Below are 27,740 nucleotides of genomic sequence, written 5' to 3' on the forward strand. Positions count from 1 at the left end.
GGATACTTTTTTTGAGCCTGAAAATGTGGAGGAAAAATGGGCTATCTTTCTATAGATTTACAACGAAGGAGTGGAAAAGTGGGTACCAAGGATGAAAGAAGGCCAGAAATCAAGAGAAGAGTGGTACAATAGAAAGTGTGTAGACGCCAAGCAGGATAAGGAGAAGGCATGGAACAAATGGAGAAAAAATAGGAGGATGGATCTATGGAATGAGTACAAAAGGAAGAGGAATGCTTATGTCAAAGTAAGAAGAGAAGAAAAAAGGAATTTTGAGAAAAATATTGTAGATAAGTGCAAAGACCAGCCAAAACTGTTTTATAAGTTCATAAATGGAAAGTTGAAAGATAGAGATGAGATTCAAAAAGTTAAAGTTAATGGTGAAACTTTTGACATTATAAGTGAAATAGTAAAAGTGATGAATAATTGTTTGCAAAGTGTTCACAAGGGAGAGTGAGGTTGAAGGTGTAGATGCAGTGCCGGGGAATAGAGTGGGTCTGGAGAGAATACAAACATCAGCAGATGAACTTTGAAAATTATTGGAAGAATTGGATGCGAGGAAATCAGCAGGACCGGATGGTATATCAAATTGGGTGCTAAAAGAGTGTAACCAGCAAATAGCTGAAAAGTTGAGCAACTTGATTAATGTCTCGCTAGCACAAGGGAAGGTACCGAGAGACTGGAAGAGGGCTAACATCATCCCAATACATAAAGGAGGAAGTAAGGAAGACCCGTTGAACTATAGGCCAGTGTCATTAACAAGTGTAGTAGCAAAGATGTGTGAGAAAACTATAAAAAACAGATGGGTGGAGTATTTGGAAGAAAACAGTATATTAACAAATAGCCAATTCGGATTCAGAGGAGGATGGTCTTGTGAAACTAATCTGATCAGCTTCTATTCAAGAGTAATTGATATAATACAGGAAAGAGACGGTTGGGCAGATTGTGTGTATCTGGACTTAAAGAAGGCGTTTGATAAAGTACCACACAAGCGATTAATATGGAAACTTAATCATGTTGGAGGTCTGGGTGGTTCAATATTGGATTGGATTGTGGACTTTTTGACAAAGAGAGAAATGAGAACAGTAATCAGGAATAATAAATCAAGCTGGATGGAAGTGACGAGTGGAGTCCCCCAAGGATCAGTGCTGGCTCCGATTATGTTTGTAATTTATATTAATGACATGACAGAAGGGGTGACAAGCTATATGAATATGTTTGCTGATGATGCTAAAATAATGAGGAGGGTGGCTAATGAAGATGACTGTGTAGCCCTGAGCCAAGATCTCGAGAGAATAAGCGAATGGTCACACAAATGGGAAATGACATTCAATACAGAGAAGTGCAGCGTGATGGAGTTTTGTAAGAGCAGTAGACGAATATCGGGGAACTACTCTCTGAGTAACGAAAGAACCATGAAAAAAACTGAAGAAAAAGATCTGGGAGTGATCATAACAGACAAGTTATACAATCTTCTTAGAAACATAAAAGCAGCATTTACATATTTAGATGAAGAAATGGTGAAGAAACTAATAACATTGATGATATGTCCAAGACTGGAATATGCAGCATTAGTGTGGTCACCTAGATTGAAGAAAGAAATTAGAAAGTTGGAAAGAATACAAAGAGCAGCGACTAAATTACCGGAAACTCTGAGGGAACATACTCATGAAGAAAGACTGGAGAAATTGGGACTAACAACACTGGAGAGCAGAAGAGAGGGGACCTAATAGCATTATACAGGATACAAGAGGGATTGGAGAAATTGGACAGGGAAGACCTAGTGGTACGTGACAGAAGTGTGACAAGAGGCAATGGTAAGAAATTGAAGAAGAGCGACTGTAGGAGAGACATCAAGAAATACAGTTTTCCATACAGAAGCATAACAACATGGAACGGACTTGACGAGGAGACTGTGTGTGCAAAAACGATTCATGAATTTAAAGCCAAATTGGATAATAAGCTTTATGGAGCCGGGACAGCACAAGCCTAGTACAGCTCTTTTTCTGTATTTCACGACTAGGTAAACACACACACACACACACACACACACACACACACACACACACACACACACACTTCACATGGAACGAGGCTTACTATAATAAATCATATTATGTCATCAAGATATAGTGAACTGTAAACTATATAATTCAGTGTTACTTACATGAGGAAATGCTTCCACATTATGTGGTAAACACAAGGGAAAAATCGTCGACTCGTGCCTTCATCATGGTTGTTGACACAAACAGGCCTACGTAACCCACCAGGACCACTTGGAGCCACTTCTTTTGCTGAGAGAGAGAGAGAGAGAGAGAGAGAGAGAGAGAGAGAGATATCAGATATATATATATATATATATATATATATATATATATATATATATATATATATATATATATATATATATATATATATATATATATATATATATATATATATATATGTATATATATATCTATATATATCTATATATCTATCTATCTATCTATCTATATCTATCTATCTATATATATATCTATCTATCTATCTATCTATCTATATATATATATATATATATATATATATATATATATATATATATATATATATATATATATATATATATATATCTATATCTATATCTATATCTATATCTATATATATATATAGGTAACTCGATTTATGTGAGTTTAGTTTACGCGTTTTTTAAATAACACGGGGTCCAAAATCCAAACAAATGTTTAATTTACACATTTTTTCACTTATACGCGATATTTTATGGAGTTGCCACGAAATGTCTCACGCAACTGGACTCATATGGTGTCTCGGCCACACAGCTGAGCTCAGTTCTTCCCGCGCACCACTTGAACAACAATACAGTACCCACGCTGCCACGCTACCCAACAATAGGGGTGGGCAGGTACCGGTACCAGTACCAGTACTAACGGTACCACCTATACGGTTTGGTACCGGTACCAGACTGCTCGGTACCGATACCAATACTAACCAGCCGCTCATGGTGTCCCTCATTTCTTCCTCACACGAGTGAAGCTGAGACTGAGTGGCTGAGTGGATATCTCGGTGATATGGATATTCTCTCTATCTCTCTCTCTCTCTCTCTCCACTGAATGAAGTGAATAAGCATATTATTCCCATCATCACTCATAGGTTATGACAGACAACTGGGCAAGACACAATTCACACGGTTCTGGTGACACGCGGAATGCAGCTGTTTGTTGTATGGGTGTGGTTGTGTGGTTTGTAAACAATGCAAATGGCGGCCGGGCTGGTATTGCGCGAAATAACTCCTCGTACAAGACTCATGATGTACAGTTTCTGATATCTTATTTACCCCATTATTCTCACTAATACTAATAATTAATAGTGAACACATGGACATTTTTTTCCAATATGATTTTTTATGTAGCTTGTACTGCTCCTTAGTCATACAATCGTAAGCCAGCTGTGACATCAAGATCAAGATCATACAAATGGCGCCCGACGGAAAAACGGGATAACAGCAAGGCATGGGCGATCCTCCACCGATTTAATTTTTGTATAGTAGTTATTTGATCGCCCTGTATTCTTTGGTAACATATTATAAGACAGCCATGGACTATGAAGGATTATAAACAATAATAAAGGTAAGTTTGCCGTTGTTATTGGATAAGACGAAAAACAGACCCTTAAAAACACCCCAAAGAAGAAAAAAAATCATTAAAAATTTGTACATTCGGCGTATTACGCGCAGGGCTAAACTTTCAGGCATTTTTTATGTGAAAAAGGTGCGCGCTATACGCCGAAAAATACGGTATTTATTTTTCGACAGAAACCTACCTCTTGTTTGATTTACATTGTTTTTGATTTACGCGACCTCTTCAAGGACGCAATACTCGCGTAAATCGAGTTACCTGTATATATATATATATATATATATATATATATATATATATATATATATATATATATATATATATATATATATATATATATATATATAAAAGCATTAGAGTACAAAACATCAGTGTAGTTAGTTACCTTGCAAAAGTAGAAAGCGTTGATGAATCTTCTGCTGTGATGGAGGGTTCGAGGTTTTCATTCCATTTATCCATTCTTGATTTATTGTATTTCTAATCACTTAGTAGTTTTCAGACTTTTTTAATATATAAACTGTTCTTATCACACCTTACACTTATAAATCTATTTATTACTTGTTGCTGCTTCATCTACTTGCTTACTTTCACATGCATCATATATTATTATTATATTTACAATATTTACATTTTTGTTCTATAGCCACCTAATATGACTGCAGGGTGTGGCACTCCTGAAAACAGTCACCGAGGCACAGCCCCACTTTGCATTCCTTGCACATGGTTGTGACCAGTTTGCATTTCTTATCTCTCTTTGAGGTCTCTTTGCACACCACACACTCTCTCTGCCCCTTATGCCCAGCTCTTGCTGGTGGAGGGGGTACATAGGTAGGGACGTGAAGTGCAAAAGCATTGGCAAACTTCAAGTGAGTGACATTTCTCCGTGCCTCCTCACTCCGTCGACCAGGGCGTGACTCAATGGACCGAGGTTCACCAAACCCTTCCAGGAATTGTGTCACAACAGTCTTGCTGAAGACACGAAGCGAAGATCTTTCCCGTCTTCACCATATACATGTTGAAAGCATTTAGCATCCATACGTCAGTCAGGTGGAATACAAGTTTCCTGGTCCATTTCCTTGTCTTCCTGAGACAGTCTACTGAAGTTATCTGCATGTCAGCTTTGTCGAGTAGCCTCATATTCTCATTGTAGTCATTTACAACATCTGGCTGGCTTCATAATTTTTTCCTTTGTTTTCCAGGCTATTTTCCCAGTATCCTCCGTTTTTCCACTATGGACAGTAGTCAGAAGATGGACTTCCTTCTTGTCATGCCACCGAATGCAAAGAATTTCATCACATTTATGTTTTTGTACGTCACTGCTTTTGGTTGCCTGAAACTGTGGCATGTTCTTTCTTTTCTTGTGAACTGTTCCCACTGCACCACTGCCGTGATCTACCAAAAATTTGGCAAGTGCTGGACTTGTGTACCAGTTGTCAGTGTACAAAATATGTCCTTTTCCAAAGTATTTTTCCATGAGGAGCTTGACCACAGCACCTGACATGCCGAGAGGATCACCTTTAAGAGTGTCTCTGTCACTTACGGAGTATATGCACATATCTAGCACTATTTCAGTTTCACAGTCACACAGGATGAACATTTTGATACCAAATCGGCGACGCTTCGATGGAATATATTGCTTGAATGTGAGTTTTCATTTGAAAAGCATAAAGGATTCATCAATCACCAGCTTTTGAAATGGGTTGAAGAAATTCTTGAACTTCTGTAGAAGGTTTTCAGCACTGTTCAAATTTTCCACAAGGGATCAGCATCATTTGAGTGTTTGTTATCAGTAAAATGAATGAATTTCAAAATGCAGCGATACCTGTCCCTGCTAAAGTAGGTTGGAAATACAGGCATGAAAAGCACGTCCTTGATCCAGTAATCGTCAAGCACACTTGTTTTAGAATGAGGCATAAGAAGCATGATTGCGATGAAGATCAGAAGTTTTTTTCTTGTAACATCTTTACAGGCTTTTTGCTCTGCCTGTTGTTTTCTTTCTTTTCTGGTGAAAATACCTATTTGTCTCTCTCACAATATGATCCACTAAATCATTGTCAAAATAAGCCAAATAATAATCACACTCTGCAGGTGTTTCTAGCAGCCTAAACTCACCTGTTATTCCAACCGGTGTGCCACATCCACTGGATGTGGCACAAAATCACTTCTTTCACTCCACTCAAAAGTTTAGTTCTCCGAGGTTGTTGCTTCCTTCCTCGAGGCACACCTCTTCCACGTTTCTTCCTCTTTCCTGAGGTGGCACTAGACATTGATGCTCGCGGTTCTTCACTGTCACTCAGAGCGCACTCAAACTCTGGCTCACTGTCATTTTCTGTGGAAGTATCACCACTGCTTTCATTAGCATAATAAGAGTCAAGCACAGTGGAATCACTGTTGCTTCCTTCTTTATCTGAAGAATGTGATCCAAGATCGGGGTGGAGCCACTCAGGTGGAGTTGTACCACACTCAGTGTCACTAGAACTGGGCAATGCTTCCGCCATCCTCTCCAGAATTAGAGCATTTCCACTGACCCAGGGGCCGTATTTATAATAACAAGTTATGGGTGTCATATTGGAGGAGACGTTTTCTGTCATTCATATTGGACTCATAAAATTAGTCATAATTCTTTTCCTATCGTCCAGCCCAGTGTTCGAAACATTGCACAATCATTATCTTTTAACATACATGGTAATTCATGAGATAACAATTGAAATATATGTTTAATAGGTTGTTTATATTATAGGGGCTATATAAATTAAAATATGTTATAGTGTATTCATTGGAAACATAAATTAACATATAAATATTGCCCTGTGATCTTGATCTTGATGTCACAGGTGTCTTGAGATTTCTCTCAAAACAGCTAGGCCTTTGTATTGACAGCTCCTGTGAAGAGAAAACAAAGCATACAGAACAGACGGTGTTCTGCTCGAGGCAAAATATCATTGCCTACATCTTGCAGACCACATACTCTCCAAGAACTCTTTCGTTGCCTCAATCACTCGTCCATTCGTCTCCACTCCCGTAAAACTGGCCGACACGAACTTTGTTTACACTTGACGGGCCTCCGTCCGCTGACCCCTTCGTCACTCACAATCTTTTTTTTTTTTTACGTTGTGGCCTACTGCGCCGGTAGGCTTCTTCCCGGTGGGGCCTGATGGTCGGCCCTCATGGATAATCTAGCCCCCTAAAACACTCCATAAGTGACTCGCAATCACACAAACACAGAACACGTGCTTAAAAAGAGCCACTCCTGTCAAGATAAAGTGGCAGAGGATGAGTCTATAAAATTGGTTAATAAACACAACTAATTCTTATCACATGCTCTCTTACGTCTGTGAATGTTTCACTGTACAGCCGAGCTTACTGCACCAAGTGTGAGGCCACTTGTTCTGAGTAAAGTGTAGGAGAGGTTATCTTAATAGGGTTCACTATCATATCTTTGTCCAGCATCGCGTTGAGGTAGTAAAAGGGATATCATTTGAAAACTCACAATATTTTGTATTTATTGAATAGCTTAGGACAAACTGATGACATGATAAGCTGTTTATTTTTATGTACACTTGTTGATACCTTAATTAGCAAACCACCCTTCCATTTCTTAGACAAAGCTTGCTCTCTTAAAAATAAAGTGTCTTGAAAACAAACATCACTTAAGTGCTGTGGCAACTTGTGTTTTGTTATGCCTGTGTGGAGTAAATATGAACTCTGCTATCACTGTAGCCTCCCAACAAGAGCAAGGCTCATTACAGTCACTCCCTGGGCATTGCTGAGACCTCACACACCACATATCCCATCCCCCCTTGCTCAAGGTGGGACAGTAACCATTCCTCTATCAGCAGGAAAATCCCGACCGAGCGTGGCTCAAACCTCCACCTGATGGGCCATGAAGCCTGGCTCTCTGAGAAGACAAGTAGTTCATTATATAATTAAATTAATAAATTAATTAATGTGTGTGTGTGGGGGGTATTTGTTTCCATGAGGGGCACTGGTTGTCAATGAGGTGGCTTCTGATTGCTGTTGGACTCAGTCAGCCGTCAGGAGAATACAGTCAGGATACTGCATCCGCCAGCTCCATTTCCTTGTTCCACCGCACTCACTTCATTTTGGGCCCTGCAATGGTATAGAGACAAATTGCATGTTAGTGATATAGAATATTATGCGCTCTTAGTGTAAGTTTGATGTACATTGAAAACGTAAAGGATAATTTATTGACAACAGCATGAACCAAACTTGACCATTTTTTAACATTTAAAATGATGAAGGGGCAGCATCGCTGGTGTGGTCATTATGCAAATATGAAATCCATGAGTCTATCAACACCGTGAAACTGTTCTTAGTATGCCAGTTGCTGTCATTCACTAGGTTAGCAGAAAATAAATAAGCTTATAAGCGATTGACATGTATGTTAGGTTAGATCTAACGTAGATCAGGTTAAATAGGATTAGATATTTTCATTACTGAGTGGCTATTTATTGAGCAATTATCAATGATTATCAAATCACTTCATAACTGTTTATCAGACCAGAGGGTGTTCTACCATGACGTGCAGCATTTGAGGTGCAAAATATTATTTCTAACAATTTATAAGGCAGTGCTTCAAAGCTTTTTGTCCATGATATTCCCAAGCTTACTCCATGTCAATGTAACATCCCATTTTCATTAAAAACACACCAACCTTTTTTTTTGAGGGGGTCTTTATTGTCATGTACTAAAATGAAAAGAGGTTGACTGCACAAAGTTATATATATTCCATAAACTGACTTAGTCGCCAATTAGCTACAGTTACTCAGTATTGCATAGCAGGGTTGATATACAACCTCACATTATTTACTTCCTTGCTGAACTGCTCAGTAAATAGCTACAAAAGATTGATTTATTTGCTGAACAGTCAAGGATCCATAATAACATAACCTAATGCTGCCACTATAGTAACCTATTTCCAGTATAACAGTAACCTATTGCTGCTTATTTTGCCATTAACCTAAGAAGCAAGCAATACCTGACATACTTATCAAAGTGATGGATAACTTGTTAAAATCCACCACAAAGAAAACAGTATCAGCCACTGCAGTAGGTTGGGTGTAATTCTAGATAAATTCCAATAGCCTTCAGCATGCCCATGGCAGCCTTGACTTATACATTGTATTTTGAGTTGGGCTACAGTGACTTTGGCTATAATCATGGTTGAGGGATTTGATTACTTTGACAGTGGTGAGAGATTTGTATAACTAACATCGGAGGGATTTATTTTGAGGCAACTGTTTGGCTTGGGCTCAAAAATATCATTTACACCATAGCATTTAACAATGAATCAGGCAGGAATCATGTTAATTATTCACGCAAGTTCCTCTATACTTCTAGCAAAATAAAACACAATATCCCATTCACTGGCCTTACCTGTTGAAGCAGTCGATGGCGGCAACTCCGGCACTGTCTCTAGGACGTATTTCTTGACCAGATCCTCATAGGATGTCTGCTTTTATTCTGTTCCTCGTTAATAAGTTCCCAGAAAGCATCTCCTCATCAGATGGCGCCACTATAAACACTCGCCTGCACCAGAACGGGCTGGGCCGACCATCAGGCCCCACCGCGAAGAAGACTTGGGCCGATCATCAGGCCCCACCGGGAAGAAGCCTACCAGCGCAATAGGCCGCAAAAACAAAAAAAAAAAAAAAAAAAGGCAGTCTCTGAGGGTGCCTTTTCGAGGGAAATACCTGCGAGCTGCCCGTCGAAGGGTTAATGTTTACGTACTTATGACTGGATTTATGGCTCGCAATGGGGCGCTACGACAGGTTGGAGGTCTCGTAAGCATTACGACTTGTTTTATGACAGATCGCGATTTATGACAAGAACGCCATTTTGTTTACTTATGACAGTTTTGAGTGCTAATGAGAGCTTTATAAATACAGCAAAGGACCCATATTCTTATCGCTCTGAGCTGCTGCCACGCTACATTTTCCATTTTTGCATGAAGGTCTGCCAATATTTCCCAAAAATAGTGGAAATAAATTACCATAGTACTTTTTTCTTCCGTGCATACGTTTTTTCTATTTGTCAATACCATATTCTTATACTTTGCACCAGTGATGCCGATGGCTCCCAACACACACACACACACACACACACACACACACTCTCTCTCTCTCTCTCTCTCAATCAGGTAATGAACTATAATGATGTAAAAAAAAATTCTGATTTACACCATGGACCAAGACCACCGGGGCTTTCCGCACACACACACACACCTGTGTGCAAAGAGGCTTACTGTGACGTATAATATCCAAGTTATAATGAATTACACAAGACATAATTCCTTCCTCCAAGTTTCAGCTTTATGTAAACATCCAAAATTTGTAATCTCTAGTCTGCTTTTACAACCTCCATTTTCTCTTCCACTACCACATTTTCTATTATGTTACAGTGGATTTCCACCTGGTGGGTCATGGAGAGTTGCCAGGCACCTCCTACTTTCCACAAACACTCGAATGAGGGCCTTGTCATAGAATCTCAAGCTCTCGTGAAGGTATGACTAAGTTGCCAGTGATCACGAGAACACATTTGAAAGGAAGCGTGGCAGGAAAATCCAAAACATACGGCGCGAAAATCCAAAACATACGGCGCGAAAATTCATGATTACATAAGCGATCACAGCATCACGGGATTGGAGAAGCTTGATTATATAAGCAATTGCAGCGTTAAGGGTTAATACAACTGCTATTTGCGACATTACTAATATTTTTTAACTCGAGATCGACTATAATTGACGGTATTTATTACTGCTGCCTGGGTATTATTGACACTGACAACTGTTTACTATGTGTAGGCTAGAATACAGTATCCATGAAATCAGATACGCCTTGTGAAAGCAGGTTGCCAGCGCACGATAATGCTCACGTCAGACTTGGCTGAACCGACTATAGCTACTGTCAGAATTGTCTCCCACACCCTCCCTGGCATACTCAGTGAACTTGTACCCCTTCAAATGCTGCATTCATTCTTATTTCCGCACCATTTGCATAGGAAGACAATTAAAAAAAATTAATTGAGGTTTATGTTCAACAAAATAAGACTAGGAAACCATATTACTGCTTCAAGAAAATACACATGAGGAAGCAACTCTTTAGCAGGCACTTATATCTGAGAGCACACATACTCTTTGCCCTGGAGATGCACTCCATATGACAGAGAAACACCTAGCTCTTAAGATACACCTTACAAGAAGGATGTACACTATACCACTCACCTACCTATGAGGGCACACACCTCCGTGAAGTGAACCTTGCATGAGGGAGCAACCCTGTGCCACTCACCTACCTATGAGGGCTCACACCTCCTTGAAGTGAACCTTGCATGAGGGAGCAACACTGTGCCACTCACCTACCTATGAGGGCACACACCTCCATGAAGTGAACCTTGTATGAGGGAGCAACACTGTGCCACTCACCTACCTATGAGGGCACACACCTCCGTGAAGTGAACCTTGTATGAGGGAGCAACACTGTGCCACTCACCTACCTATGAGGGCACACACCTCCGTGAAGTGAACCTTGCATGAGGGAGCAACACTATACCACTCACCTACCTATGAGGGCTCACACCTCCGTGAAGTGAACCTTGTATGAGGGAGCAACACTATACCACTCACCTACCTATGAGGGCTCACACCTCCTTGAAGTGAACCTTGTATGAGGGAGCAACACTGTGCCACTCACCTACCTATGAGGGCTCACACCTCCATGAAGTGAACCTTGTATGAGGGAGCAACACTGTGTCACTCACCTACCTATGAGGGCACACACCTCCTTGAAGTGAACCTGGTATGAGGGAGCAACACTGTGCCACTCACCTACCTATGAGGGCACACACCTCCGTGAAGTGAACCTTGCATGAGGGAGCAACACTGTGCCACTCACCTACCTATGAGGGCACACACCTCCGTGAAGTGAACCTTGCATGAGGGAGCAACACTGTGCCACTCACCTATCTCTGAGGACATACACCTCCCCCTTCAGGTACACATGGTTGTGAGATTCAGCATATTCTGACGCAGGTAGTGGAAGGGATGGCTGGCGTGAGGGCCGAGGTGCTGGAGAGGGAGCTCTAGACATGAGGAGGAAATTGAGGGCAGCAGTGAGGGCAGCTCCTAGGGCCAGCCATGCCACCACCTGCTGCACCCACCACATGGTGACACATCAGCCACTGCACACTGCAAACACTGTCACAGCAGCCACCCACACAACACAGCTGGCCTGGAAAGGTGAATTCAAACTTATTAAGGTTAACCTGGTAGCAGCGACGAGCCAAATTTGTGGCTTTTCCGTGTAGCAGGGACGGGCCAAATTTATGCCATGATATAACCCCCAAAAATAGATGATACATAATCTGATCACAAATGCTTTGATATATATTATGAAATGGTTTGTGTGAGGGGTGATTTTTTCTAATTTTTCTCGCTTAGAGGGACCATTAAGAAACATGATCCCCGCTGCTACTGCGTTAAGGAGGCAGGCATAGGGCAACACAAAAGTAGAAAAAAATGCCCACTACACACTGCCCTGACAAAGAGTCGTCACATGGATGCACAACGACACATAAGGATATGAGGGCACAACAAAAAGGTTCCTTGAGTGAATTATTCATCAAATCCACTTCCCGTCCATAAATACATATAACCTCTATTTAAAACTTTCAATTTCTCTTATTTTTTTTATATTCTTAACCCGGTAGCAGCGGGAATCATGTTTCTTAATGGTCCCTCTAAGCGAGAAAAATTAGAAAAAATCGCCCCTCACACAAACCATTTCATAATATATATCATTTGTGATCAGATTATGCATCATCTATTTTGGGGGGTTTATATCACGGCACAAATTTGGCCCGTCGCTGCTACACGATAAAGCCACAAATTTGGCCCATTGGTGTTACATAGTAAAGCCACAAATTTGGCCTGTTGCTGCTACATGGTAAAGCCACAAATATGGCCCCTTGCTGCTACACGGTAAAGCCACAAATATGGCCCATAGCTGCTACATGGTAAAGCCACAAATTTGGCCCATTGCTGCTACATGGTAAAGCCACAAATTTGGCCCGTTGCTGCTACATGGTAAAGCCACAAATTTGGCCCGTTGCTGCTACATGGTAAAGCCACAAATTTGGCCCATTGCTGCTACATGGTAAAGCCACAAATTTGGCCCATTGCTGCTACATGGTAAAGCCACAAATTTGGCCCGTTGCTGCTACATGGTAAAGCCACAAATTTGGTACATGGTAAACATGGTAAAGCCACAAATTTGGATGGTAAAGCCACAAATTTATTGCTGCTACATGGTAAAGCCACAAATTTGTTGTTGCTACATGGTAAAGCCACAAATTTATTACATTGTTGCTACATGGTAAAGCCACAAACTTGGCCCTTTGGAGCTACATGGTAAAGCCACAAATTTGGCCCATTGCTGCTACATGGTAAAGCCACAAATTTGACATTGTTGCTACATGGTAAAGCCACAAATTTGGCCCATTGCTACATGGTAAAGCCACAAATTGGCCCATTGTTGCTACATGGTAAAGCCACAAATTTGGCCCATTGTTGCTACATGGTAAAGCCACAAATTTGGCCCATTATTGCTGCTACATGGTAAAGCCACAAATTTGGCCCATTAACGCTACATGGTAAAGCCACAAATTTGGCCCATTGTTGCTACATGGTAAAGCCACAAATTTGGCCTGTTGCTACATGGCAAAGCCACAAATTTGGCCCATTGCTGCTACATGGTAAAGCCACAAATTTGGCCCGTTGCTGCTACATGGTAAAGCCACAAATTTGGCCCATTGATGCTAAATGGTAAAGCAACAAATTTGGCATGGTAAAGCCACAAATTTGGCCCATTGGTGTTACATAGTAAAGCCACAAATTTGGCCCATTGGTGTTACATAGTAAAGCCACAAATTTGGCCTGTCGCTGCTACATGGTAAAGCCACAAATTTGGCCCATTGCTGCTACATGGTAAAGCCACAAATTTGGCCCGTTGCTGCTACATGGTAAAGCCACAAATTTGGCCCATTGCTGCTACATGGTAAAGCCACAAATTTATGCTACATGGTAAAGCCACAAACATGGTAAAGCCACAAATTTGGCCTGTTGGTACATGGTAAAGCCACAAATTTGGCTACATGGTAAAGCCACAAATTTGCTACATGGTAAAGACACAAATTTGGCCCATTGCTGCTACATGGTAAAGCCACAAATTTGGCCCATTGCTGCTACATGGTAAAGCCACAAATTTGGCCCATTGCTGCTACATGGTAAAGCCACAAATTTGGCCCATTGCTGCTACATGGTAAAGCCACAAATTTGGCCCATTGCTGCTACATGGTAAAGCTACATGGTAAAGCCACAAATTTGGCCCATTGTTGCTACATGGTAAAGCCACAAATTTGGCCATTGCTGCTACATGGTAAAGCCACAAATTTGTTGCTACATGGTAAAGCCACAAATTTGATTGTAGCTGCTACATGGTAAAGCCACAAATTTGGCCCTTTGCTGCTACATGGTAAAGCCACAAATTTGGCCCATTGCTGCTACATGGTAAAGCCACAAATTTGGCCCATTGCTGCTACATGGTAAAGCCACAATTTGGCCCATTGTTGCTACATGGTAAAGCCACAAATTTGGTCGCTGCTACATGGTAAAGCCACAAATTTGGCCCATTGCTGCTACATGGTAAAGCCACAAATTTGGCCCATTGCTGCTACATGGTAAAGCCACAAATTTGGCCCGTCGCTGCTACATGGTAAAGCCACAAATTTGGCCCATTGCTGCTACATGGTAAAGCCACAATGGTGGCCCATTGTTGCTACATGGTAAAGCCACAAATTTGGCCCATTGCTGCTACATGGTAAAGCCACAAATTTGGCCCATTGTTGCTGCTACATGGTAAAGCCACAAATTTGGCCCATTGTTGCTACATGGTAAAGCCACAAATTTATTCATTGTTGCTACATGGTAAAGCCACAAATTTGGCCCATTGCTGCTACATGGTAAAGCCACAAATTTGGCCCATTGCTGCTACATGGTAAAGCCACAAATTTGGCCCATTGCTGCTACATGGTAAAGCCACAAATTTGGCCCATTGCTGCTACATGGTAAAGCCACAAATTTATTGTTGCTACATGGTAAAGCCACAAATTTGGCCCGTCGCTGGTACACGGTAAAGCCACAAATTTGGCCCGTCGCTGGTACACGGTAAAGCCACAAATTTGGCCCATCGTTGCTACATGGTAAAGCCACAAATTTGGCCCATTGCTGGTACATGGTAAAGCCACAAATTTGGCCCATCGTTGCAACTTGATAAAGCCACAAATTTGGCCCATCGCTGCTACACAGTAAAGCCACAAATTTGGCCCGTCGCTGCTACACAGTAAAGCCACAAATTTGGCCTGTCATTGCTACATGGTAAAGCCACAAATTTGGCCCATTGCTGCTACATGGTAAAGCCACAAATTTGGCCCATTGCTGCTACATGGTAAAGCCACAAATTTGGCCCATTGCTGCTACATGGTAAAGCCACAAATTTGGCCCATTGCTGCTACATGGTAAAGCCACAAATTTGGCCCATTGCTGCTACATGGTAAAGCCACAAATTTGGCCCATTGCTGCTACATGGTAAAGCCACAAATTTGGCCCATTGCTGCTACATGGTAAAGCCACAAATTTGGCCCATTGCTGCTACCGGGTTAAGGTGTTGCCTGTAGCACAAGTAGGTTCTCTTGAGTGGCTTCTTGGACAGCCCCAGCCCATTAGTGGTGGAGGTGAATATTATTTATAGTGGCTGCCATGATATTTGACTCTTTACTTGGCCCATGCTGCCCCCAGTGCTACACGTGACCAATGTTGCTTAACCTGGAAGCAGCAACGGGAAAATTTGTGGCTTTACCGAGTAGCAGTGACGGGCCAAATTTGTGACATGATATAGACCCCCCAAAAATGGATAATACATAAACTGATTACAAATGCTTTGATATATATTATGAAATGGTTTGTGTGAGTGATGATTTTTTTCTAATCTTTCTCGCTTAGAGGGACCATTAAGAAACATGATCCCCGCTGCTACCGGGTTAAGTTAGGATTGATTGAATATCCGGACAGCATGTGTGCCACTCGGTGATGACTTGAAAAATCAGTGGTTTTAAGAGGGACTTAAACCTGGGTCCACGGGCTCACCACGCCTGCATGCTGACCACTCGACCACCGCCTCAATTACATGTCTATGCAAAAATGCCGGTATATTGGGCAAGAACATCCACCAGTTACTCGTCTGTAGATTTGCCGTGCTGGGCTGATATGATTTTCCACCAAATTTAGTGAAGAATCCACTCAATTGGCAATCCTGTGTTGTGAGAATTAGTGTTGGAACACTCTCATACGCGGGAGATTTGAGTGCGGGTGGAGGTTGCAGCGGGCGTTTAGCGCCACCAGCAAATACGCCTAACACCTGCTGCAAGCGTTTAGTAATGAAAGGGTTAATAATCCATTACCCATTTCAGAACTTCAATTAGATTCCCTCACAATCTACATCCTTCTAAAAAGATTCAAATGAAGATGCTGAGAGAGAGATAAATTTTGGCTCCAGAGGTGACTTGATACTGGTTCTCTGTGGGTGTTCATCAATTGGTGGATTAGCATCTGCCATTTGTCACCCAGCTGTTGGAAGCAGCCCACTCAGGTTTGCCATACCAGTTGCTTTAAGTACTCAGCCAAATGAGCCCTCTGCCCATCCATGTCTGACATGAGACAACCATCTTCCGTTCAGGTAGTGGTAACTTGAGAGGGAGGCTCAAAGAAAAGCTTCTTTAGGCCTCGGTAAGCAGGTAAGAAGTTATTTGCATCAACAGCCTCAGTGAGATTCCTGACATCTGTCTCCTTGTCTCTTCTTAGAAAAGCTCTAGTACTACATGACAGGGCCCTATAGTGGTCCTAATTCCCAGCAAGCCTGGCAGTACCTATATAGTGTACATAAATAGAACCACCTGGGTCTCAGGTGATAGGTGTTGGGCATTCCATATATTTTTTTACGGTAGTTTAGGACAGTAGTTTGAAGGCTTAGTGCGGTACCCTTCTTAGGCGCAGGGTATATGAAGGCATACTTCCCACAGGAAGGAAAGATAGATGTAGAAAGGCAGAAACAAAAAGAGTTCTTAGGAACAATAGGAGGCACTCCATCAGGTCCACAGGCCATCTGATAATCAATTGAGGCCAGAGAGGGCTTACAAAACATCATTCTTAACCCTTTGAAAATAGGGGTGTTTATAAATCAGGATTACATCATTGCTTTTCGGTGTATATTACACCTTTGTATTTGACCAAATGTATTCTGGCCAGAGGACTAGATTATGATGAAATAACATGACATTTGAAGCCATTTTATATGCATAATCAAATACATTACTCAATGTTCATTATACATGTAAATGTAATAGTAAGAGCAAAGAAACCAAAAAACTATATTATAATAAATACTGACTTCTTTATTTGTGTGGTGTAAATCCATGAGTGGTGCACTCTGAGTCAGGTGCAGTGGTGCACGCTGGGGTGCTCCAGGGCGTGCCAGGCCCGGAAGTGTTCCTCAGAACACAAACCAGGCGCACCAGGGCATGAGGGGCAATGTTTTCTTGACCACTTCACTTTGCCCTCTCTGTGGCAAACTTTGCACCGCTTTTGTGGTCTGTTCCTGGTCTCAGTAGCAGACACTTACACCAGTCCGTGCACCTCATCCTGCCAAGCTGTCTTCCTGCTTGTCTCTGCGCTTGCTGTCTCCCTGGGTGGCAGCGCTGCCGCCCAAGGAAGCAGGGCTGAGGTGCCAGCAGCAATAATTTTCTGCATAGTATATTCTCACAACGAACAAATCGGTCCACAAACAAATTTTCCAAACAAAAAACGTCTCGGGTGACAAACGGTGTCTCGACCTACAAACACACAAGCCGGCAACATTGTGGGGTGACAAACCGATAGTATCAGTGGTAGAGCGTTAGCTGCTCTGTAGTTTTGGCTAAATACGCAACATGGTGTGGCAATAAGTCTCGTCCCCCTGGTTTGGTTTGTCCCATCCTGATCTGTGCATCGTGGAATATAATCTTTACTATCACAGTGTAACTAAGGGAAGCATCTAAGTGTAAAGAAATACCATGGAGGACCTTAAATGCAATGTAAAGCGGAACAGGTCATAAGAAGAAGTGATTGTTGATGTCCTAGTTACATACAGTAAAACCTCACCATTTGCGCACATATGGGAGGTCTGAAGGTGCGCAAATGGTGAATGCGGAAATGGCGAACTTACTAACCTATGGAGAAAAATACATATGGGCGGTCACGGCCCAAAACCCCCCCTACCAGAAAAAACACGTCATACTCACGGCCAGTCTCTCGCTTTTTTCTTCTACTGTCCACCTTCTTAAGCCCCAAACACACTGCCGAATTTTGGTTCACGAATGTGCGCGAATATGCAAGTCATCCTGTCGTGGACAAGTTTGGCATCTTTCTTGCCTGTTCTTGGCCGTTCGGGGACATGTCTGCGTCCACCGCGCGACTTTTGGCAGTTGGTCACGACTGCCACGAAAGTTTCATGTTGCATGAAAAATTTGCGGCCGTTCGCCGAATGTGCACGAATGCAAAATGGACGCCAAATTGTCGCCGACATGTCCCAGACAATTCGGTGTCCAATTCGCGCCGAATTTCGACCGTTGAAATTTTAATTTTGTTGGCGAATTTGTCGCCAACATGTCGCCAACTATTCGGGACATGTCGCCGAATGGCCAAGACTATTCGGGCACATGTCCCCGAATATTTGGCGAACATTCGGCGAATTAATCACGACACGGCAATCGGGTCACGGTGGGAGGTGTACACGGGGGTCTATCTATCTATCTATCCATCTATATCTATCTATCTATCCATCTCTCTCTCTCTCTCTCTCTCTCTCTCTATATATATATATATATATATATATATATATATATATATATATATATATATATATATATATATATATATATATATATATATATATATATATATATATATATATATATATATATATATATATATATATATATATATATATATAATAAAATAATATAATAATAAATAGTAAAAAAGAAAATATGAAAACAAGAAGAATCATGAATTTATAAAACAAGTTTGGAACTAACATTTTCATTTATTTCATAATTTATTTACTATTTATTACTTTATTTATTTTTTAATATCATTATTCCGCCATTATATAACCTTTGTTTCATTTTTTAGTTATTTAAATTTATTTCTTCTTTCAGTTGCTGGTTTATTTATTAATATTACATAAACATTTATTCATTCTAAAATATTTGTAGGAGGGCAAAACAAAAACAAGTCACATTTATACATTTCATTACACATACTATCATACATATTACCACATATTACCACACACGGTATTTACTCGACCACAACAAGTTGCGAGAGGCGAGGTGGGCTCTTCAGCTGCCGGTGAAGAAGTGTGTTGCACTCTGGATTCCCGTGCTTTTGTATGTCACATAGGCATCAGATGATCAGCTGTCAGAAACCTTGGCACTGTCGAAGAATTGTCCCCGACATGTCGCCGACACTTCGGGGACATACGAAAACAATTCAGAGACTTGTCACCAATTATTCCGCGACAAAAAAAACGTTAAAATTTCAGATTTTGAACTCGGCGACATGGACGCCGAATAGTCGGCAACATGTCTCCGAATAGTCTTGAGGATTCGCTGACATGTCGCCGAATAGTCACAAACTGTAAGAATCTTGGTCATGTCAGCGAACCGGTCGCCGAATTTTTTCACGAACTGATTCGGCGACAGATTCATGGCCAAAATTCGGCTGTGTATTTGGGGCTTTAGTCACTTCCACCTGTGCTATGGTCATCATCGGGTTCTTCCGGGGTTTAGGCTTTGATGACGCTAGATGTGGCATGATGGTGGTGCAAAGGTGAGGCAGAAAACATCGAATAATCGCAGTCACCACGAGACGAGGAGAGGCGATCAGGCAATGGCAGGAAACGACACGTTGTAAATGTTGGCAGTGTTCTTCCCTGGCGGCAGACAGCTGTAGGTGCAACGGGTGCGTTTGAGAGAGCAACTTGGGCTGCCCTGGGCGCAGCAGAAGCGTTTGATAGAGGGGTCCGGGTCAGATGACCTGGACCCCTATATCAAATGCTTTTCTGTGCCTCTCAGTTAAGCCTCCTCATTGCTATGGTAACGGTGACTCATTGGCAGCAAAATGGCGTCCGCTGATCTTCCTAACGACGTATAAACATGCATCACTAGTTCTTCTGGCCAACGAGCTCCTTGCAACAGAGGATGAAAAGGAAGCTGCAGTGGTTATGGTGGCACAGAGAGGTGAAATGCAATGGAAGCACTTATATGTGTTTGTTTGGGCCACCATATTTGCTGATGACGTCATCACAGCACGGAGGCGCTCCACCTCTCCAAACCGAGCTGCAGCGGGCGGTCCAAGTTGGCAACTTGGGGTGTGTTTGAAAGAGTGACTCGGGCTGCCCGGACTGGTCTGGGTGCTCTCAAATGCGTGATGCCGCAGCCCGAGTTCTAGGGGTGCGTTAGAGAGCGACTCAGGCCGCCCAGACCGGTCTGGGTGCTCTCAAACGTGTGACGCCGCAGCCCGAGTTGCCAACTCGCATCGCCCGCTGCAGCCCAGTTTGGAGAGGTGGAGCGCCTCCGTGCTGTGATGACGCGAAATGCATCATCGTGCGCGAGAGGGTTAGAACTGGTGTCTCACGGGGCTTTTTACCTCCAACCACGTTAGTGGTAGGGGCAACCAGGAACTCCAACTTCTCCGGGTGTGTGTCATACACGGCCAAGGTCGGTTGTCTGTATCCACAACGTAAACAAAGCAGTCGCCCTGTATCGATATGGCGCCGTCTGTTATCGTAAGGACTATGGCGGCTTGTGCTGTCATTACCCAAGTTATGGACTTGCTGCTGCAGTTAAGTGGGAGGAAGAAGCTGTTGTAGGAATGATCATGGCTTCAAGGACAGGAGTGTTTACCCAAACCTCGTCAGAGTTGTGCTGTGAAGACCCGGAGTTGTACAATTTTTATAGAATGGAGAAAAAGAAAAGATATTTTGAACTTTGGTCCCACAGCATGAGGTGTTCTCTTATCTTGTCAAATAAATGGCAAACAAAGCAGCTCTACCAGTCCACCTTTCAGGTCTCTTGGTGGGCCACAGTTGTTCTACTGATCCTCACTTCTCAGCAACTGCCGCCATCTATTTGTTTACATACAGCCAAGCAGTTGCTCGTACCCACAATGATTGGAGGAAAACATCCAGTGTGACACCGCCTATTGCGCCGTCAACTCTGCTCCGTACAGGTGTGGTAAAAGTAAACTAAGTTTTTGTCTATATTTTATGTTTAGTATTGTAGTTCTCTTTTTTTTAGTTAGATATCCATTGCTCTTGTGTTATGAATTTATGCACAAAGTACTGTTGTAAAAGTTCAAATAAGCAATCATCTGGGGTCCAGGAACGGATTAATCCATTTTACATTAATTCCTATGGGGAAAATAGCTTCAGTTTATGAACATTTCGGGTGATGAACGGCCTTCAGGAACGAATTAAGTTCATGAACCAAGGTTCCACTGTATATATAGAAAAATACTAGGTTCCACTGTATATATAGAAAAATACTAGGTTCCACTGTATATATAGAAAAATACTAGGTTCCACTGTATATATAGAAAAATACTAGGTTCCACTGTATATATAGAAAAATACTAGGTTCCACTGTATATATAGAAAAATACTAGGTTCCACTGTATATATAGAAAAATACTAGGTTCCACTGTATATATAGAAAAATACTAGGTTCCACTGTATATATAGAAAAATACTAGGTTCCACTGTATATATAGAAAAATACTAGGTTCCACTGTATATATAGAAAAATACTAGGTTCCACTGTATATATAGAAAAATAAAGAGTTATTATGGCCATATGAAATGAGTGTAAGTACAGTAAACCTTCGATATAACGGACCTGCTTATAACAGATTTTGGATATAACAGACAAGATCAAAGGGTCAGAAATCCACGGGGACCGCCTGAGAACAGTTTTTGAGCCAATAGCACCTGGTAACTACAACAGCGTCTGCTAGCCACCTCGCCCTCTTCCCTTTACCTGCTGTCCCATCCTTTGGTTACTGTAATCTTTTTCAGCTCAACTTTTTTTTTTTTTACAACAAAGGAGACAGCTCAAGGGCACAAAAAAAGAAAATAATAAAAAAAAGCCTGCTACTCGCTGCTCCCAAAAAAGAATCAAAAGAGGTGGCCGAAAGAAAGGTCAATTTCGGGAGGAGAGGTGTCCTGATACCCTCCTTTTGAAAGAGTTCAAGTCGTAGGCAGGAGGAAATACAGATGAAGGAAGATTGTTCCAGAGTTTACCAGTGTGAGGGATGAAAGAGTGAAGATGCTGGTTAACTCTTGCCAAAGGGGTTTGGACAGTATGGGGATGAGCATGAGTAGAAAGTCGTGTGCAGCGGGGCTGCGGGAGGGGGGGAGGCATGCAGTTAGCAAGTTCAGAAGAGCAGTCAGCGTGGAAATATTGATAGAAGATAGAAAGAGAGGCAACATCGCGGCAGAATTTAAGAGGTAGAAGACTATCAGTAGGAGGAGGAGAGCTGATGAGATGAAGAGCCTTAGACTCCACTCTGTCCAGAAGAGCTGTGTGAGTGGAGCCTTCCCACACGTGAGATGCATACTCCATACGAGGGCGGACAAGGCCCCTGTATATGGATAGCAACTGCGCGGGGGAGAAGAACTGACGGAGACGATACAGAACGCCCAACCTCAAGGAAGCTGATTTTGCGAGAGAGGAGATGTGAAGTTTCCAGTTGAGATTTTGAGTTAAGGATAGACCGAGGATGTTTAGTGTTGAAGACGGTGACAGCTGAGTGTTGTCGAAGAATAGGGGATAGGTGTTTGGAAGATTGTGTCGAGTTGATAGGTGGAGAAATTGAGTTTTTGAGGCATTGAAGGACACAAGGTTCCTTCTGCCCCAATCGGAAATGATAGCAAGGTCTGAGGTTAAGCGTTCTGCAGCCTCCAGTCTGGAGTCGTGTACTTCCTGTTGAGAGGGTCTTCTATTGAAAGAAGTTGAATAATGCAGAGTGGAGTCGTCGGCGTATGAGTGGACAGGACAGTTTGTTATGGAAAGAAGATCATTGATGAATAACAGGAAGAGAGTGGGTGATAGGACAGAGCCCTGTGGAACGCCACTGTTGATAGGTTTAGGGGAAGAACAGTGACCGTCTACCACCGCAGAGATAAAACGGCCGGAAAGGAAACTGGAGATAAAGGAACAGAGAGAGAGATAGAATCCGAAAGAGGGCAGTTTAGAAAGCAAAGACTTGTGCCAGACTCTATCGAAGGCTTTCGATATGTCTAGCGCAACTGAGAAAGTTTCACCGAAACGGCTAAGAGAGGATGACCAAGAGTCAGTTATGAGAGCAAGAAGATCGCCAGTAGAACGCCCCTTGCGGAATCCATACTGGCGATCAGATAGAAGGTTAGAAGTGGAAAGGTGCTTTTGAATCTTCCGGATTAGATAGACAGGAAAGTAAAGCTATAGTGCGGTAGTTTGAGGGATTGGAACGGTCACCCTTCTTAGGCACAGGCTGTACAAAGGCATACTTCCAGCAGGAAGGAAAGGTAGATGTTGATAGGCAGAGACGAAAGAGTTTGACCAGGCAGGGTGTCAGCACGGAAGCACAGTTTTTAAGGACAATAGGAGGCACTCCATCAGGTCCATAAGCCTTTTGAGAGTTGAGGCCAGAAAGGGCATAGAAAACATCATTTGGAAGAATCTTAATAACAGGCATAAAGGAGTCAGAGGGGGGATGAGTAGGAGGAATATGCCCAGAATCGTCCAGGGTGGAGTTCTTACAGAAAGTTTGAGCGAAAAGTTCAGCTTTAGAGACAGATGAGACGGCAGTGCTGCCGTCAGGGTTGAGGAGAGGAGGGAAAGAGGAAGAAGTGAAATTGGAGGAGATATTTTTGGCTAGATGCCAGAAGTCACGGGAAGAATTAGAAGAAGCAAGGTGTTGACATTTTCTATTAATAAAAGAAGTTTTGGTAAGTCAGAGAATAGATTTGGTACGATTCCGGGCTGAAATGTAAAGATCAAGGTTAGCGGGAGTTCGAAGGCTCTGGAACCTTTTGTGAGCTGCCTCTCTATCTTTAATAGCACGAGAACAAGCATGATTAAACCAAGGCTTTTTAGCATGAGGAGTAGAGAAAGAACATGGAAAGTATGCCTCCATTCCAGAGACAATCACCTCTGTGATGTGCTGGGCACACACAGAGGGGTCTCTCTCCTGGAAGCAGTAATCATTCCACGGGAAATCGGAAAAGTACATCCTCAGGTCGCCCCACCGAGCTGAAGCAAAATGCCAGAAGCATCGCCTCTCAGGAGCGATAGGACAGGATACAGAAATAAGGTTATGATCGGAGGAGCCCAATGGAGAGAACAGTTTGACAGAGTAAGCAGTGACGAAATATTTTCGTCTTTCTGGTTCCCACTCAAATTAAGACCGTATTTACACCACAAGAAAGTCTTATGCATAAATCCAGGATGTATGTAAATGTTTAAGGAAAATACTAGCCAAGTATTTGTGAGTGTCGGTACTGACACAGCTGAACCCTTTCCATCCGTGACGTAGACGTCGGCGTCACAGTGTGGAAAGGGTCAAGAGGAAATGGAGGAGGATTAATCCTCTTCTAAACCTCTCAATGCCCCTCTAAATTCCTCTTCCATTTCCTCTTAAGAGGTTTAGAAGAGGATTAAGAGGTTTACAGTAGAAAAGGAGTAATGGTGACGCTGTCAGACGCTGACGTCGGCGTCGCCGGAGTGAAGGGGTTAACACTCGATCCCTAAGCAAGAGAGAGAGGTTCCGTGCATTATTGAGCATGCGCACTATCGCCATCAAAGTGGCGATGGCCCACCGGGCCACCATTGGTGGCTTTATTTATGAAATATATATTTTCGACATAAGTAGAGCACAGAAATGCTTCATTTCAGGTAGAAAACATCATTGCAGTACCTGCTTTTACCCCACAATTTCTCTGGTCTTCATAGCCCTCCCCACTTCCAGGCATTACAATTTTGTTGAAGGGGAGAGGAATATAATCTGTCATGTAGAGTAGAGCCCCATTTAGCATGAGAATTAGGTAGATGAACGTGGTTGCGCTAACTGAATTCGCGCTAATTGAATAAAGTAACCAATATGAAAAAAATTATTTGGTACACACGTGGGTCTGACTTTTGGGTTTGATAATTACTCGAAATAGTCACACATAAAAAAAAAAAATAAATAAAAAAAAACTACGATTGGCTGAGCTCTGAAAACATGCTTGTGATTCGCTGGGAGTCTGATGACGTCATCGCCGGTTCTCACCCGGTCAACTGCCTCGCTGCCTTAAGGCAGCATCACACTGGCCGTTTTCTTCTAACCGTTGTGGCTACTGGCAACGCCCGTGTGCCCATCCGGGAGCGAGTTGTCGGTTCACCGTAACCTGGTGTCACACTGAGCCCTTTTCTTCCCACCGCGTTGGCGGCAGCTAGGGCAACCGGCAAATCCAAATTTTCTGGGTGTGCGTCACACACGGCCAAGGTCAGTTGCCCGTATCCACATCCACAACGTAAACAAAGCACTTGCCCTGTATCAACATGGCGTCGTCTGCTAAAGTAAGGGCTCTCGCGGCTTGTGTCGCGCATCATGGCGGCTTGGCGCAATTTTCAAAATTCAGTTGTGGTGGTTGCTCGTGCTAACTGAGGCTTTCGCACTAATTATTTTTTTTCTTGGTAGGTGGTTGCTCGCGCTAATTGATCTCGCGCTAAGTGGGGCTCTACTGTATTTCTTATCCTCACTTGTAGACGCAGTATATGTTTGATGCGCCGATAAAACTAGAGTAGTACAACAGTATGTGATACCTTGGAAAGGTTATTATTGCCGTGGGAGCAATAATGGAGGCGCGTAGTGATTTTCCATATGTACTGTATTAACTTCACTAGAGGTGGCTACCCTCTCATAAATATTACCCTAAAGCAGGAAATAGGGTATATCATTGCCAAAATGGATCTTTCCCAATGTATATGGGTTTATACTTCTCGTGAATATGTTCTTATGGCAGGAAATACAGTATATCATTGCCAAAGTGGATCTTTTCCAATATATATGGGACTAAATTTCCCAATACAGATAAATTTTCCTCATATCTCCTTGCTGCATGCTTCGGTAGCTGGCAATAATAGGTCAAGTAACCTCTAAGTGTAGCTATCCCCAGCCTTGCCCAGCGTGTTGGCCCCCAGCACCAAGTGTGGCAAAGTAACCCGCTGCGGTGTGCGGGGAACATCAGTGACCTCCAAACCTCCTGTCTGCCCCAGCTGAACCTCATGAGGGCCCTGGCAGACGTCAAGTCGGGAGCCGACAGAGCCACACTCCTCCACTTCTATCGTGCCTACATCTGTAGCAAAATAGACTACGGATGTGAGGTCTACGGCTCGGCTTCCCCGACGCTCCTTTAACAGCTGCAGGTAGTGCAGAACACCGCACTGAGGATAGCCCTCGGTGCCTTCAGATCATCACCCACCCTGGCCCTGCAGGCAGAGGCGGGCCTTCCCTCACGAGACCACAGGCGCAACACTAAGACAGTCACCACCTTCCACAGAGCAACATCCTCCCCTCACTCCTCCCTTCACACTGTCCTGTCCCAACACCGACCTGACCCACTTCCAGCCCCACAGGCCTTCCACGCTCACACACCATTCATCACTCGAGCCCTCTCTATCTACACCTTTCTCTCTGTCACCCCTCCACCTTTCTCACCCCTGGAATACCTCTCTCCCCTAGGTCGATCCATGGTTCCCCTTTCCCTCCTTCATTTCCCTTGACCTTCAGTCACCGTGGACCAAAGCAGGCTGCCCACACCAGGGGAAGGCCCTCTTCCTGTCCCTCCTCTCCACAAAATACAGAAACACCTTTTTCATATTCACCGATGGCTCCCATATCCCCTCCCCTCCCTCCACCAGTGCAGCCATATACCTCCCAGCCCTACACACCTCCACCAACTGGAAACTCCAACCCCACACCACCATCCTGGGGGCAGAGCTCTTTGCCATCAAGGAAGGCCTCACGGCAGCAACAAAACTTCCCCCACGCCAACCTATCTCCCCTTTTACAGACTCCCTCACTCCCCTCCAACTCCTCTCAACTCACAAACCTCACACACACCACACACTATGCTTTGCCATCCACTCCCTCCTGGCACAGCTGACCTCCGGGGGCAGACGGGTCCACCTTCAGTGGGTCCCTTCCCATATCGGCATCGTGGGCAACACCGTAGTGGACCAAGCGGCCAACCTGGCACATTCACATCCCCAGCCAATACACAGACCACCAGACCACAGTGACCTACCTCTGACAGTCCTCCAACAGACACTGGACCACCAGACTAACGGCTGACCTCAGACAGCTCACCCTCGAACGATGCAAACACTCCCCCCCCCAGCACTGGCGGACCTACTCCTCCAGTCGTCCCCTCGAAACAGCCATCACCCGCCTTAGGATTGGCCGCACCTGCCTCAACGCCCACCTGCACAGACTGAACATAGTCCAGGACCCACACTACCCATGGCCCATGCCCATGGACCACTCCTGTTTCTGATCTTCATAAACCACACTTGTTCTCGAGAAATAAAAAGGGCAGTAAACCTAAAAAAAAGGAATTATAATTTGATGAAAGAGAATGCTACGGCCAAAGCCAGCACACAGTACCACAACAGCCTCAGAGCTTGTTGCAGCCTTATTCGGAGTAGCAAACGCAACTATGAAAAGCAAATAGCGCGCGAAATCAAAACTAACTCCAAGAAATTCTTCACGTACATATGATCGAAAAGGAAAATAAAATCCAATATTGGTCCCCTGACAGACAAGACTGGATCTGTAACTCAGGACAGTAAACAGATGGCCAGAATCCTCAACAGTAACTTCGCATCCGTATTCACAGTCGAGGACATCGAAAC

At 43.2% G+C, this 27,740-nt stretch overlaps 1 protein-coding gene across 3 annotated transcripts in view; it reads right to left on the reverse strand.

Moving 5' to 3' along the window:
* LOC127004767 (glycosaminoglycan xylosylkinase-like) overlaps positions 1 to 27,740 on the reverse strand; it is a 145,269-nt gene that overhangs the window by 112,333 nt on the left and 5,196 nt on the right. For 2 of the 3 annotated variants that reach the window (XR_007757982.1, XM_050872874.1), the window contains exon 1: positions 11,613 to 11,881. The exons of the other annotated variant lie outside the window; for it this stretch is intronic. Coding sequence is in view for 1 of the 2 variants with exons in the window: in XM_050872874.1 (XP_050728831.1) it covers positions 11,613 to 11,815 (203 nt within the window). In the remaining variant the exon portion in view is untranslated. Of the gene's footprint in view, positions 1 to 11,612; positions 11,882 to 27,740 lie in introns of those variants that run through there. 3 annotated transcript variants of the gene reach the window in all.

The sequence above is a fragment of the Eriocheir sinensis genome, chromosome 29 (assembly GCF_024679095.1).
Source record: "Eriocheir sinensis breed Jianghai 21 chromosome 29, ASM2467909v1, whole genome shotgun sequence".
Lineage (NCBI taxonomy): Eukaryota > Metazoa > Arthropoda > Malacostraca > Decapoda > Varunidae > Eriocheir > Eriocheir sinensis.